The 16,227-nt window shown below is 39.5% G+C and overlaps 1 protein-coding gene across 1 annotated transcript in view; it reads left to right on the plus strand.

The window, feature by feature from the left end:
* The window catches only part of Itga1 (integrin subunit alpha 1), a 146,274-nt gene that overhangs the window by 55,134 nt on the left and 74,913 nt on the right, over positions 1 to 16,227 (plus strand). Inside the window, exons 3-6 of the mRNA XM_057789503.1 lie at positions 9,357 to 9,469; positions 12,273 to 12,361; positions 12,477 to 12,588; positions 13,315 to 13,442. Coding sequence (XP_057645486.1) covers positions 9,357 to 9,469; positions 12,273 to 12,361; positions 12,477 to 12,588; positions 13,315 to 13,442 — 442 coding nt within the window. The remainder of the gene's footprint in view (positions 1 to 9,356; positions 9,470 to 12,272; positions 12,362 to 12,476; positions 12,589 to 13,314; positions 13,443 to 16,227) is intronic.

The raw sequence follows: 16,227 nt of genomic DNA on the forward strand, positions 1-16,227 counted from the left end.
TTTATATATAAGTATATATATGGGAGCTTATGAGCATTTTGGATGTATATGGGTATCAGCTGCCTGTTTCTATTTTAACACCCTACATTTCTAAAGATTTTTATGCTAAAGTAAAAAGACCGAAATAACCAAAAGGGTGTGAATAACTGAATTTACAAATAAGAAAACTTCCATCCCAGAATTCCTGAACTGTAGTGGGTGGCATGGTTGCTGTGACTCTAAAGAGACCCAGGCACTGGTGATTGAGAAGGATGTTTGGATATCCTGCAAGTGTTTATAAAATCAGAGAGGACAGAGGCTTATGCTGGGTAACTCACTATGGAATACCTGACATGCTTTGAGGAACATGGATTCTGTTGTTTTAATTTTCTTCAGGGTGAACACCTTAATAAGTATTTACTGCCTGTATTTTAGAAACTTACCAATTTAGGTTAAACACACACACACACACCATTCTAACTCATCTTACCTCTGTACCATGCCTAAAGAAGGAAGTAGTTCTTCTTGGGTCTCTATATGTATGTCCCCTGTGTTTGAAAAACATTGCTTAAATTCTCTGGGATGAATCAAAACAATATTAAAGCAGCTTTATGTCCTTTTTACCTCTCAGAAATTTACTGTTAAGTGTAAATTTACTTTATGACTCTTGCCGAGAAACCACATGTTTTCTCAGTAACAGAACACATCATACCTCTGATTAAGATCGGTGTTGCTCATCAGAGTTAGCATGAGTTGCAGCATCCCAGGGATTGCAAAGCCCTTTGGAAGAATACAGAAGAGCATGCTTGGCCTAATAGCTTCAGTCTGAAGAAAAGCTGGTAAACAATACACGACCTAGCATAAGCTTTCGGGAAAATGCAAGATGTGGTTTGGGGCTTTCCACTATTCTGTCTTGGTCCTTTATTTCTTCCACGCTAGGCTTTTTAATGACTATCCAGGCTACCCTGGAGGCACCAATGACTTCACCAGACATGTTCTCCCACAGTAGATGTCAGGATGAAGACAGATCCCCCTAACCCAATCCTCAGCTCAAAGTGTGTCAAAACTCTGCTGTTCTTTGATTCCCCTCCCCAGGACCCTAGACTGTGCTAGGAAAGGGTACTATGACTTATGTGGCTGATTGGCTGTGTCCAGTATGTGTACCTTTTGGATAAAACTTATTCGAGCTCAGAGGGAGAAGATGTCCTCAAGTTCTCTTGTAGAGTTTAACATAGTATTCACTTTACGTTGTTTATGATGCCTTTCAAAAATTACATGTCCTCTTGCCAAAATTGTCTTTTTTTTTTGGCTCATTTCATTTTAGCATTCTGCCTTTTTTTCTTATAAAAAATCACTATAATTAATAGGGTCACTGTTCAAGTTTCATTTTTGAAGTCACTGAACAGTTACTCCTTTCATAAAAGAAAGACAAAAACAAAATTGGCTGGGACAGGAGCTGTGACAGTCTGAGAGTGACTTTGGTTGGCTCTATTAGACATCAGTGAAGAAGTAAGCTAAAAGGGGTGTTCTAGAATACTGTAATTCTGGAAAACCCCTCTTCACAGATTTCTTCTATAGAATGACATCAGACATGACCCACTCCTCAAAGTAATGGAACAATGGTCACAATAACAAAAATTACAAGTATGAAAAACACATTTCATCTCAACTCATTAAGTTTTTATTATGACTGGAACTTTTACATGGAGAAAATAAATCTTTTTTTTAGCTTTAAAGATTCTTGAATTTACTAGGTGTTTCTCTAGAGAATAGTATTGTATCCAAAATATTTTTTTTCTTCACCTACAGGCAAGATATTTCAATGGTTCTATATAAAATCAAAATTTAGGCTGAACATGGTGAAGCGTTCCTTTAATCCCAGCCCTCAGGAGGCAGAGAGCTGAGAACTCCATGAGTTTGAGGTCAGCCTGGTCTACATAACAAGTTCCAGAATAGCCAGGCTTCAGAATGAGAACGTGTCTCAAATCAGAGACAAAAACAACAAACATATTCATAGAAGCAAAGGTGTAATAAGTCAACTTGACTCAAAGTTTTCAATAGTGAAGATCACAGTCCCTTTTATTATTCTCACTTAAATTTCCTTTTTAGTACATTTTATGATTAATTTATTTTTCCTACCCCAGTTTCCCCTCCCTACCCCCTCTCCTCCCAGTCTCTTGCTCATCCTGTCTCTCCCTCCCTCCCTCCCTACTCCTTTCTCCCCTCTCTTCAAAAAAGTGCAGGCCTTCCTTCAGCCATGGCATAGCAAGTTAAAGTAAGACTAGGCACCCCTCTCCTATTAACACTGGGCAAGGCAACCCAGTGGGGTACCAGAAGCAGGTAACAGAGTCAGAGACAGCCCCTGCTTCCTCTGTTAAGAGTCCCACAAAAAGAATGAGCCATACAACTATTACATATATGTAGAGGGTCTAGATTAGTCCCGTGCAAGTTCACTGCTTGGTGGTTCAGTCTTTGTGAGCCCCTATGAGCCCAGGTTAGTTGATTCTGTGGATTTCCTTGTGGTGCCTTGACCTCTGGGAATCTCCCCTTCTGTACCCACCCCCCCACACACACACACATACAGGATTCCCGAGATCTGCGTAATGTTTGACTGTGGGTCTCTTCATCTGTTTCCATCACTTGGGAGCTTATTCTCCAAGTCTTACAAAGTACTGATTTATTTTTAGAATATTCTTTATTAATTAACCAATGAAAGCAACACATAGAAAGAAGACCCACCTACATCAGGCCTCTCTGATGACCGCTGGGCCAGGCAATGTTATATGGGTATAGCAGTAAATTCCCATATATATAAAATTGTCACCTGAACTAAGAATATATAAGTGAACAAAAAAATTTACTGATACTGGGGTGCTGGAGTTCTACTAGAGAAGGAGGCACACAGAACAAATAAATAATTTTAAAAAGCGGAAAGTTATACTTTATGACAGCATGTGGTCTGTACTGCCAGACAAAAAAGATAACGGGATTGAGACATGGGATCGCTGGAATTCCACAAACCCACTGATGATACTTTCCTTAGACCTTGTTATTTTTATATAGCCTGGGGAAAAAATGAGGCTTACTTGGGCTTAGAGTGGTAAGGTGTGTGTGATTCAAGAACAGCATGCGGCTGCCCGAGGAGACAGTCCCCAGGAAAGTAAATGACCATTTTACCTGCTGTATCTTGCTGCTGCCTTCTCTACCATTGATTGCCACCCCCAAACTTCCTTTCTCAGTCTTCAGCTACCAGGTTCCACCGCTTCCTGTATTCACACAGCTTGATCTTCATTTTTCCCAGAATTCATAATATGCCTTGGCTATGATTGCTGCGTCCGTTCAGATTCCAGTTCTTTCTATTTGCGATGGACTCTTAGACCACCTGCTCCAGTGCGCGCTGGAAGTTGACTCCTGCTGGGTCCTCGCCACCCAGACCTCCCATCATGTCCTTTGAGTCTCCATTCTCCTGCCTTGGCATGTTCCCTGGGCTGTGCACTTGCTCTGTTTCCTTTTCTGTTGACGTTCACACCTTCTTTGCTAATACCATACTTTTCAGGATTACTTTGTCATTTGTTATGCCACGCATACATAATTTTTCCCTTTCAGGCTGACTATTTGGTATTAAATAGCCATTTGAAGTACTCTCCCTGGGGAAGCCTATCTCTCCTGCTCTCAGCATTCCAATTGCCTACAGTTCTTTTTGTGGGGTTGAGGCCCCATGAGATTTGCCTTCCCACATGTACATGTCTGTTGTTGTTGCTTTTGTTCAGGTCATGTTTAAGCAGCCATCTTGGTGAGACCTCACAGATGTAGCTTCTCTGACATTTCTAGGAGACACAGTCCCACAGCAAATTTCCCGTTCCTCTGAGATCTTACCACAGGATGTAGTTCTCAGGTTGTGTTAAGAAAACTTCTCTTTGCATCAGAGACAATTACAGTGAACCACAGCTGGTCAAAATGCTGAGTTCAGAAGCCCAGTCCCAAGTGACAAAGGACAGCCCAACTCCTGCACCCAAGGCCTAGGGAGCACTCTGGAAGTGGGGAAAGAAAGGTTGTAAAAGCCAGAGGAACAGGAAATGTCTTTCCTGTTTTCATTTATTGTTGCAGGTTAACCAATCACCCCACTACTTCCTGACTTAAAGAATCATTGATTTTATAATCCTCAAGATTTTGAGGTTTATGATTATTCTTCTGCCCCTTGGGTTCATTCATTTGACTTCAGTCAGTTAGCACCTCAACCAAATGCAGATGGTGCAAGATAGCTTAACTCCTGTGTGAACAGCGTCAGTAAGCCAGTGGCACCACAGACAGAAGGAAAGGGGTACAGAACATCAGGCGAGAGTGGAAACTCTGAGCTTACAGCCCCTTTATTTCCAGTAGCTTGGCTAAAAATCAAGATGAGGCTATGATAATAAATTTGAATTTACCTTTTCAACAAAGCCTCAGGTATTTAAAGCAAATGAAATGTATTATGTGCGATGCCTATGTCTTTTTGCAGTGGTGTCTTATATAGCTCAAGGAGGCTTCAAACTCGCTACGTGCCTGGAAATGGCCTCGAACTTACGATTTCTCATTCTTTCTGCTGATAACTCCCAGGTACCAGGACACACCCCCATACCTATTTAGATGCCGCTTTTCTTCTATTTATGCTCATGAGAGTATGTCAGTGTGTGTGTTACTGCCTGCAGAGGACAGAACAGGGAGTGGAATCTTCAAGAGCTTGAGTTCCTGACAGTTGACAACCACCAGATGTGTGTTATGGACATTTTAACTATCTGGAAGGACAGCAAGTGCTCACAATCACTGAGCCATCATCTCTCCAGCTCCATTTTTAATAAGCATTAACTTATCCAGCTTCATGATAAATAGCTTTAATAGGGGTACACTAATTTCTCTAATCTGTTTTTAACCATCAATTTATGCAGCCATTTTGCATAAAACAAAATACTGTAAAAGAAACTAATCTTAGAATCTTTGGTATAACAAGTTGTGCTTTTCCACACCCTCTTTTAGATCAATGTGTTACATAGATCTCAATTCTTATTAATCTGAAATAAAGATACATCAACAGAAATATCTGATGTTTGGGTAGCTCATGATGAGCTTGATGCTTTTCTAAGCCTTTTGTGCATCTCAGCTCTGTTGACCTTTGCGATGATGATCGTGTGAGATAAGGATCTGCCATCATTTTGGACATGAAGAAATTAGGACTCAAGCAGGGTAACTGACTTATCTTAAACCAGAAAGCTAGTAAACACTGCAGCCACAGTTTGAACGCACAAAGCCTATCACTAAGGCACATTTTGTCTTCTACAGAGAGAATTTGATTATTTGGGGTATGGAAGGCACTTAGGACAGTTTCTGGCACATGGCATACACTCAATAATTGTTGGCTGTTATCAGTGCTACCATAATAAGTTTAGTAATTTGGTTTCATCTCCTTTAAATTAGACCTGTTTTTCACTTAAATTAGCTAGGGTTTCTCCTTGAATTAGGTCATAAACAAATTTTTATCCTATTGTATACACTCATTAATGTCTGTAAAACAAGGTTTTACAGACTGTGCCTACAATAATCTATTACTTTTGCTGTTATCCTTATTTCTTAATTTTCCCTTAGTATTGCCTTTGTGTATTAAGCTTTGTTCTTATCTTAGACCATTTTGAATGATGGTTTCCTAGAAGAACTGTAGCCTAAAGGAAATATTCTTGTGGGTCTTTGTGTACATCAGAGATTGTTCAGTCAGTAAATCATACTATATATTTAAGGAATTCTGTTCAATAGCTTGATAATCATAATTTTATAAGATTCTTTATATTAATAAAAGTTCTTACAGAGAATTTATAGAAAGTAATTCTCATCCTTTGTTAGTATGACAAACTTACAAGTACTTAAAATTATGGAATTGTTTGCTTGAGCCATTTGTACCACCCTCGACCCTTTTAGTCCTTCTCTGGGGCATTTTCCTTCTTACTAAATGAACCATTTTTTTTTCTGGAGCATCTCTCCTCTGACAGAATGGCCTGACTCTTCCCCATCTGAGTCACAGGCTCCTAAATGCATTCCATTGTGCCTATGTTGCACTTAGAGTGAGGATTCCAGACACGACCAGGGCAGAACACAGAGGGGCTATCGCGTTCCTTGACCAGACCGTCTATTTTCAGCAATCGAGCCTAAGGTCACATTAGCATATTTGGCACTGAAATCCCTGTGGGCCCATGCTTTTGTGCTGTCAAACAAATCCTCCATGACTTTTCACATGAACTCCCATTAAATCAGGCTTCCCACATCCTGTACGAATGGAGACAGTAATGGGCAGCTTGGTAAAGTTATTTACTTAAGTTCCTATTAAGTTTTAGTTAATCTATATTTATTATTCTAGAATGTTGAAACATATTTATACTCCCAACTATATATAGTTATGGTTTTTAAATACTTTAGTGTGTTTTGTGTCGTCTCTGAGCTTGTAAGAACATAGTCTCAGACAGTCTTGAAGTTCAGAGTTTTACAGTGTATGATAGAGTCCTAGAGACTGAATGTAGCTGTTTGCCCTTAAGGGCAGCATCAGTTGGGGATCCACCCAAGGACCTTAACAATCATGCATATTAAAGTGTCTCTTCCTGAAGATATTCTGGGAGACTATTTAAGTGAATGGCACAGATCTGAATGCTGCTTGAAACAGGGAGGAGCTGAAATATAACTCTATTTTCTTTATCGGTGTCAAAAAAGACACAAAATTTTATCCTGGGTCTTAGAACTATCCTTCTTTCCCAAATGCTTATAGTCTAAGACTTTTTCATTTTAAATCCCAGAATGATCTCATGTTTATGCTTCCTGCTTTCTCTGAAATTGGCAGTTTCTCATGGGGAAAAATTCATTTATACTTCTTTGTTTTCATAAAGCAACAGGGTAGTAGGCTTACCTGAAATAAATATGGTGGTGATAAATAAAACAATAAAGCAAAATCTATGACTTCTCATATGCATCTTTTTAATTATGTAAATTATGTTTCATTAGTATAGAGAATGGTGATTCATGGTACACTGCTTATACATATCTGTCATTTAACATTACTCTGGTGTGGGAGGTCCTTCTGTCTATGTGTTACCTTTATTGGCTAATTAATAAAGAACTGCTTTGGACCTATAGCAGGGCAGAAGTTAGGTAGGCAGGGAAAACTAACCTGAATGCTGGGAGGAAGAAGGGCGAAGACAGAGAGACGCCATCAGAGTCAGACATGCTGAAACTATGCTGGTAAGCCACTGTCACGTGGCAATACACAGATTAATAGAAATGGGTTAAATTAACATGTAAGAGTCAGCCAAATAGAAGCTAGAGCTAATGGGTCAAGCAGTGTTTTTATTGATAGTTTCTGTGTTGTTATTTCGGGTCTAAACTTGCCGGGCAGCCGGAAACCAACAAGTGACCTCCCTACTACATTACTCACGTGGTTTCACTCTTTTCACCTCTCCCCCTCCCATCCTGCTGATTCCATTGCTCCCAAACAAGTCCCTGCAGCTTCCTATCATGTGTACGTCTTTTAGCTCTAGATTCTCCATAACAGAGAGAACCTAATATTTGTCTTTCTCCCCACTACCCTCCTACTTTTTTTTTATTCTTTTTTAATTAATATTTCCATCTGCTCCCCGTTTCCCATTTCCCTCCCCTCCTCCCAAATATTGCCCCCTCCCCCCAGTCCCCTCCCCCTATCCCCACTCCTCTTCTCCACCCCCCACACCATTCCCCCTCCCTCTCGATACTGAAGAGCAGTCCAAATTCTCTGCCCTGCGGGAAGACGAAGGTCTTCTATCTACATCCAGGAAGGTGGGCGTCTGAACAGGCTAAGCTCCCACAAAGCCAGTTCATGTATTAGGATCGAAACCTAGTGCCATTGTCCTTGGCTTCTCAACAGCCTTCATTGTCTGCCATGCTCAGAGAGTCCAGTTTCAACCCATGCTTATTCAGTCCCAGACAAGCTGGCCTTGGTGGGCTCACAATAAATCAGTTCCACTGTCACATTGGGTGGGTGGGTGCATCCCTCATGGGGATTTCCTTGCTCATGTTCTCCCTCCTTCTGCTCCTCATTCGGACCTTAAGAGCTCAGACCGTTGCTCCAAATTGAGTCTCTGTCTCTACCTCGATCCATCGCCAGATGAAGGTTCTAAGGTGATATGTAAGATATTCATCAGTATAGGATAGGGTCATTTCAGGTTCCCTCTCCTCAGTTGCCCAAGGTACCAGCTGGGGACATCTCCCTGTACCCTCCTACTTTTTAACAATTTTTCTCTACCCTACATGGTTCCACCTCTACTTTACTTTCATGTCATTTGTCAATATCTATATAAATATAGATATATTTTAACCTAGTTTCAATATACAAGGGAAAATAGTAAATACCTATCTTTCTGAATCTGGCTTATTTTGATTCACACAATGATATTTAGCTCCATTTTCCAGCAAAGGACATAATTTAATTCTCCTTTACAGTTGAAGAAAACTCCACTATGTGTGTGTGCGTGTGTATGTATGTGTATGTGTGCATATATATGTGTGTACATGTATATGTATGTATGTCTGCATGTGTATGTGTGTATATCTGTTTATATGTGTATGAGTGCATGTGTGTGTATGTGTGTGTACTATATATTTTTAATCTGTTCATCTGATGAACATAAAGGCCAGTGTCATATCCTGGCTATTGTAAATAGGGTAGCAATAAACATGGATGTGTAAGTATATCTGTACATGCTGGCTTAAGATCCTTCAACTATATATGTCTATCCCAGAATGGTATAGCTGCATCAGATGGTAATGCACCTTATAGGTTTTTTTTTTGTACTTCTTTTTAATGTTTAAAATATTTATTTTTATTTTATGTGTATGGGTGTTTTACTAGGGTGTTTGTTTGTATACTATGTGCATGTAGTCCTCAAGAGACACGAAGAGGGCATCAGATCCCCCAAATATCTGGACTCACAGATATTTGGGAGCCACTGTGTGGGTGCCGGAAATCAAACTTAGGTCTTCTGCAAGAGCAACAAGCACTATGAAGCCCTAAGCCATCTCTCTAGCCCCACCTTAAGTTTCATGAGGGACCTTTACTCATTTCTAATGACTGTATTCAATGCAGTCTCTGGAGATTTCATTTTCTCTACACCCACCAGAATGACTGCTAAGATTTAGGGCAAACACTAGAAATCTGAAACTTGATGGTGATACTATGCTTGTTTTAGATGACATTAAATTACTAACAGCGTCACCACAATATTGTCATGTTTATGGGAATAACTGTCAACTGTCTCAGAATTTATCATAAAATAATTAAAACAAATGTCTCATTATGCTTAATTTTCTTACTTGCTTTATTCAACTTCCAGGGTTCTTATTGGTTCTCCTCTAGTTGGTCAACCCAAAGCAAGAACCGGAGATGTCTATAAGTGCCCAGTTGGGAGAGAAAGATCAATGCCTTGCGTGAAGTTGGATTTACCAGGTGTGTTAAATCAAATAGTCCATCCGAACTCGTGCCCATATTTTCACTGAATAAACTTTCAAGTGATACAAAATATTATTTTATCAATATAAAAATATAAAATATTAAAATAAAATATTAATTTATCAATATAAAGTACTAAAAGTAATAAATTATTCCACAACTGCTGTCTAAAATTGACAAGTAATAACACAATGGATCCCTCCACCCTCACTTGGTTTCTGTACTGCACTGGGAAACAATTCATCGAATTCAAATTGCTTACTCCTTTTGTAACTTTGCTTCTAACCATTGTTCAAGATTTAAAAATGAGTGGTTTGCCAAATTCTATCACAGTTCTCCCACAAAATGCAACTTAGCATATGAGACTTTAAGGGAAAATGAATGAGAGAAATTACATTAATTCAATTTATTAATAGATTTTTTAAAAATAGGAGGTATAGCTCTATCAACATAGCTTTGTTTTGATAAAATATCACTTTGATTGTAGTATGACTAGAAAATTGCTCCAAAAGTTAGAGAGGATTTAGAATTCTTTCAGTATCTGTACAATACTAAAATGATGAAATTATCTATAGCCCCACAAGCTCACTATAGATAATGCATGTTTCTCAGATCTCTGGCTTTCAGTTTCTAATTTCTTTGTTCACTGTGACTATTTCTCCTGTGCATGCGTGAGCACAGCCTAGCTGTTTGAACACCCCAGCCTGACAATGGCAGCGTCAAGTGTGTCTTCAACGTCACGCTCGAGTTTGCTATCTTTCCTTGACACTGGATTAAAGTTTTTGGCTTCTCCTTAGTTGTTCATACTTTTGCAACACAAACTGAACTATGTTTTTATTATAAGTACAGAAATTCAGTCTTTTATGTTCCTTTGAGCGGTATTAGTTTTTTTAAACATTAACAAGCAATATACTTGGTACAGTGCACTTCCATATACTTCCTGCCAGGAATTCTTAGAGTTCTATTTGGTTCTTTTCATTTCCACCAGGCTGTGGGGACTCTGCTGTCCACATTGCCTATCCAGGCAATCCAGATGCATAGACAGAATACATAAAGCTATAATTGACCTCTTATGACTCCTTTTCAAGATACTCCCTGCTCATTTTGGTAAAATGACCCTAAATTTCTCTCCTTATTTTCATCAAGACAGTAGGCCTGGGACTCCTGTTTGAGTTTTATTACCTAATAGAGCCTTTCTTTAAGGAGAAAAGATAAAACCAGAATGAAGCACAGAACCAAGGAGCCCAGCCTCAGTCTCTACTTTCCCATGTGAGGAGTCTTCTGTAGCATCTGCCAACTTGAGGTCACTTCCCAATGCCTTCACACGGCTGGTTCCTGCTTCTTTCCCCCCCCCTTTTTTATCCTTCATTCCTGAAAACTAGAATAGTTTTTAAACTAGCCTAGAAATTTTAACACTAAGAAACATTTCAAAAGCCTCTAATTGTCCCAGCAATATGGTTCTTAGTCAGCCCTCATTTAAAGTCCAAATACAGGTCATTCAGTACCAATGTACATAGTAGCCTAATCCGAGATGCTTTCATTTGCAGATCCTTGGACCCATAAAGCTTTGTCAGAGCTTTTGTTTTATTTAGCATCACAGGGCCTTTGCACAAATATTGCTTTTCTGGTTTTGTGTCTTCATGGGATTTCCATGTGTGTGAGCACATGTGTCTCTGTGTCTGCGTGTTTCTTGTGCTTTTCTTTTGGCTCTTGCCTCTTTGTTTGTTTTGTCCTATTTCATTTTGTTTGTTTTGTTTTATCTGGCCTTATCTAATTTTATTACCATTCTTTAGATTCCTGGTTTTATTTTCCAGCGAGAGAAAGAGAAGGTGTGGATGGAACAAGAGGCACGGAGGGACTGGGAGGAGTTGGGCGAGGCGAAACCGCAATCAGAATATATTGTATGAAAAAAATCTATTTTCAATAGAAGAAAATTAGAAAGGGAAAAAAAGGATGCTTGAACAAAACCCGGTTCTCAGAATAGGACCATCTAGGAACCTGTTTCCCGTTGACTGTGAGCCTGTCGGTGAGAATATGTGCGGACATGAGCCAAGCTAAGAGTCTTCCTTAAGTTTGAATCATGCCACTTTCAAATATTTTTCCATTTCTCTCCAAGCGGAATTTAAAAGTCTTCACTTTTGATGTCCATTCTTATTAGTTTTTACCACGAATGTTTTAGCAGTGCTTCTTGTCAGTTTTGTCAGGTTGGAATGTTGTGGGGCCCAGCATTCCTCTTTAAAACATCCAGTGAAGTCCCTTCACCATGTTTTCTCCATCCAAACTTCCGGGACACTTCTCTATTCTTGAACCAGCTTCTTTGCAGCTCTCATGACGTCCCTGTGATATTGAAAGTCACGATAAAGACATTTTGTTGGACTTTTCTGTTGTATGCGTATTCACTTTTCCTCCCAGGAGTCGAATTTTGCCACTGGTTGTTTATAACACAGAAGATAAATTATCTCTGTACTCTTAAGAAACTCTCACTAATGCATTTGTTTCAATTAGTGAAAACATGTGAAAACCAATCCCGCGTTCTCGTGGCCCTGCTAGTTCTGCATTCTTTCGAAGTTCAGCCAAACTATTTGAAACAGTGATAGAGACAGAGTCTCTGGGCCACCAGCCAGCTCTTCAGCCTTAACTTGTTCATTATATTCCCCAGTACCGGGAAGTCTATTTAGCTGAACCAGAACAAGAATGCGCTCTGAGATGAGCAAGGCAAATAGAATGTTTTAATGAGGAGACACATCACTTCATATGATGTTATATTTTCACACTCATGAAATTCTGCTCTGTTTTGTAGTGAACACATCAATTCCCAATGTCACGGAAATAAAAGAAAATATGACATTTGGATCAACGTTAGTCACCAACCCAAACGGAGGATTTCTGGTGAGAAAGAAAAGAGTGATATATTTTATAAAAACGGGAATGTAGTTGTGTATGTCTTTGAAACTTGTTAAATGATGTTCAGTTTTAAAGGGTGTTGTTTTTTATTGTTTTAAAGGCATGTGGGCCTTTGTACGCCTACAGATGTGGACATCTACATTATACAACTGGAATCTGTTCTGATGTCAGCCCTACATTTCAAGTTGTGAACTCCTTTGCCCCTGTGCAAGGTATACATTTTATGCAACGTTCCTGCACCTTGGAAAACATGAGCAGCGCGTGAGCTCTAAGTATACACAAGAGCATACCAGACAGCCTCTTGGTTTTGTCATCTTCTAGCATTACCAACTTGGGCAAATATTTGCTTTGCCAGTATATAACCAAACTTTGCTCCTGTTTTTGGAATTGCTATTAGTGTAAATAACCTTGCTAATCATGTTTAAACTTTGTGGCTAATGCTGTCAGGCTGGTTTATTTAAAGGGTGAATCCCTTTGAGGAGAATAACTTCTTTATAGATGTGCAGAATAAAAACAGTATCAAACCTGTGATGAGAACATTCTCAAATGTGACATGCATGTCATTAGTGAAAATAAATTAGAAGGCCGGGCATGGTGGGGCACACCTTTAATCCCAGCACTCAGAAGGCAGCAGCAGGCAGATCTTTGAGTTTGAGGAAAGCCTGGTCTACAGAGTTAGTTCCAGGACAGCCAGGGCTAAACAGAGACACCTGTCTCAGAAGGAGGGTGGGGGTGGGGGTGTCACAAAATGATTATAACCAAGTGCAGTATTTCTGACTTCACTTATTCTTTTTTCTAAAATAATATAAAAACAGTGGGTCCACTTTGTATAACATCAGTGTTAGCTTTTAAGATGAGTTTCTTCCAGCCAGGAAAATACTTCACTTACTCCGAAGAAGGTAGATTTCAAGCTCACACGTCATTTCTTTCTGTCGTAGAATGCAGCACTCAGCTGGACATAGTCATTGTTCTAGATGGCTCCAACAGCATCTACCCCTGGGAGAGTGTGACCGCTTTCTTAAATGACCTTCTTAAGAGGATGGATATTGGCCCTAAACAGACGCAGGTGTGTGACTCACATATTCATTTCGGTGTTTTAAAACTCAAATCCAGGGTTTGGGACTGGGCAAGTGTTTGGGTAACTCCCTTAAACTAGATGCGTACTGTTTATATTTGTGAGTTAAATTGAATCAAAGTGATTTTGACTGGGTGTGCTAAAATATGCCTTTAATCACAGCAGTTGGGAGCTAGAGACTGGTTTATCTTTGTGAGTTCAAGGCCAGCCCGGTTCTCATTGCCTCTTCCAGGCAAGTCAGAGCTACACAGGTGTCCCGGCCTGAAAAAACTTTTCGAAAAAGATCTTACTTTTTAAAAAGACAAAAAAAATCTGATTTTTAATAAAACATGATATTCTGAAAAGAAACTAATAAAAAACCAAAGTAAAGAAGGATGAATTTTGTCCCTATTTTTACTTATGGAAAAGAACATTACTTTTACCAAACAGAAAATATGAACGCCAATCTTGATGTAGCTTATCCCTGTAGATCTCTGTAAACTGACAATTTAACCCTTTGGTGAGATCAGAGCAAGGTTTCAACATTTGGAGAAATGAAATGAAATCTCAGAGGATTTTCATGTTATAGTCACCTTTCTTATAACAAATGAAGCGAGTTACCAATTGACCTCCGGCTACTCCTTAAGGTCTGTTTTCCATGTTTCAGTCATTTCTGTCCCTAAATACAAGGAAACATACCTGGCTCTAGCCACAGAAAGCAAAATAGTTACTGTTTTCTGATGTACAGATTCTAAACTCATTGCCTTTATAGTCTGTAAAGGAGGTGAACTGCTTATACCGCTCTTCTACTTCAGATACTGAGTTTGTGTTGAATTAATCTAGTGTCTATAAGTTTACCCATTCAGATACCTTTAAAAAAAAACACATAGCTGCAATGAATAACAGGCAAGTAAGCTGTCAGGGTGAGCTCAGGGCTTAGGAGGCTCAAGTCGGCGCTGAGGTCAGAGTTGTAAAAGGTTGTGGCACAGTAGGGCAGTGATAGGTGAGCAAGGAGGCCTTAGGACTTTGTGCTTCTGCTGCCCCTGTTCTTTCCTCCCTTTTTCCAGGTGGCTTTGGGAGAAACTTCTGAAGCACAGACAGAGCTGTCTGATGACATCAGTGTTTATCCTGTCTACATTAAAAATAGGACATAAGTTACCACGTTTACAAATGTGTCTCTGCACATGTGTAGAGGCTTAATCTCTTTCATATAAATACATACGTGTTTATAACATATATTACTTTGTATACATACAATTTACCAAAGAAATGATAGTAGAATAATTTAAATTAGAAATGAAGCCTTAAATGTGAACTATTTTGCTGTGTTCCAAGACTGGAAACTCCCTAGGAAGACATACTAGAGAACTGATGTTATAAATACCCAACTGGAACATCTTGAAATCAGTTAAAGGAACTAGACTTTTAAACAGGGTGGTGGTGGTGCTCGCCTTTAATCCCAGCACTCGGGAGGCAGAAACAGGTGGAGCTCTAGCAGTTCAAGGCCAACCTGGTCTCCAAGAGCTAGTTCCAGGACAAGCCCCAAATTTACAGAGAAACCCTGTCTTGAAAAACAAAAACAAAAAAGAAAGAAAGAAAGAAAGAAAGAAAGAAAGAAAGAAAGAAAGAAAGAAAGAAAGAAAGAAAGAAACTAAACTTTTATCTACCACAAACTATAAATTTTCCTCCATGTGACTTTTAGCATGTAATTGATCTCAAGTCTTAAAACCTGTGCGACTGTTGACTTGTTCTTTCTTCAGGTATATATACCATCTGAAACTCCTCATATTCCCTTCTAAAGAACCCTTTTGTTTCCTTCCTCATTCCCCCTGTTCTTTCTCACCTTGGTTGATGAAATTTCATACAGTGAAAAAAATAAAGAGTGGGAATCTTTAAGTCATGGAGCTTGTGTCAAAGTATGAGAAGTTCAGCAATGGTTCCTAGTCACCTGGCGAACTCTCGGAGATCGGAATAGGATGCTTAGAAAACTCAAGTCCCAAGATTTTGCTCTCTGAGACCTTCAGTTCTAGGAAAGTCTAAGAACAGGTCCCACCTGCATCTTTGTAGCTTGTCGCTCGGACTCTCCTGTCCCAAGGTCACTCTGCAGACGTGACTGTTAAAGAAGGGCTTCCTCACAGTCCCTCCCTCCATCCCACCTTCCCTGTTCCCTGTGATGTTTGCCTCCCTCACCTACTTTGTCCACCCACTTTTACTGTCTTAACCAATCTTTCATCCCAAGCCTTTAACATTCTTAATTTCTAATATTGTCTAGGCATCAGAATATTTCAGTTTAATTTTAACTCCAGTGGTTTATTTTACCATAAAAATATCTGTAGCTGTTTGTGGAAGCCAGGTCAACTGTTTTAGAATAAACATCATTGCCTCCCTGAAGGGTGGTGCCAAAAGACTGGGGTTTGGAAATAGCAATCACATACTTACACATTCAGTTTACACTTTGATATGTTTTTCACAGTTAGAACTGGAGTTAATTTGTCTTAGCATTCCCAGAGGGACTTCTCTGCTTGTGCAGCAAAGGAAAGTCAGCTTGCTAGGGTGGGCTTCAAAGAGTACTGAGTCTTCCTTGGATGGAACAATGACACTACATAGAGAAATGGAGGTCAGCCCTCAAAAACCAGATGCTACAAGTCAGTGGAGGGAAATGCACTCACTATGAAGCAAAGGATAGAATCAACTCAGTTCCATTCCACAGATATTTATTTCTGCAACATTATCCCCAGTGTCATTTGCAGTATCTTCTAGCCCTACCCAAGATGACCTGTTTCCTTAAGAGAGAAAC

This window comes from Chionomys nivalis, chromosome 15 (assembly GCF_950005125.1).
Source record: "Chionomys nivalis chromosome 15, mChiNiv1.1, whole genome shotgun sequence".
Taxonomy (NCBI): domain Eukaryota; kingdom Metazoa; phylum Chordata; class Mammalia; order Rodentia; family Cricetidae; genus Chionomys; species Chionomys nivalis.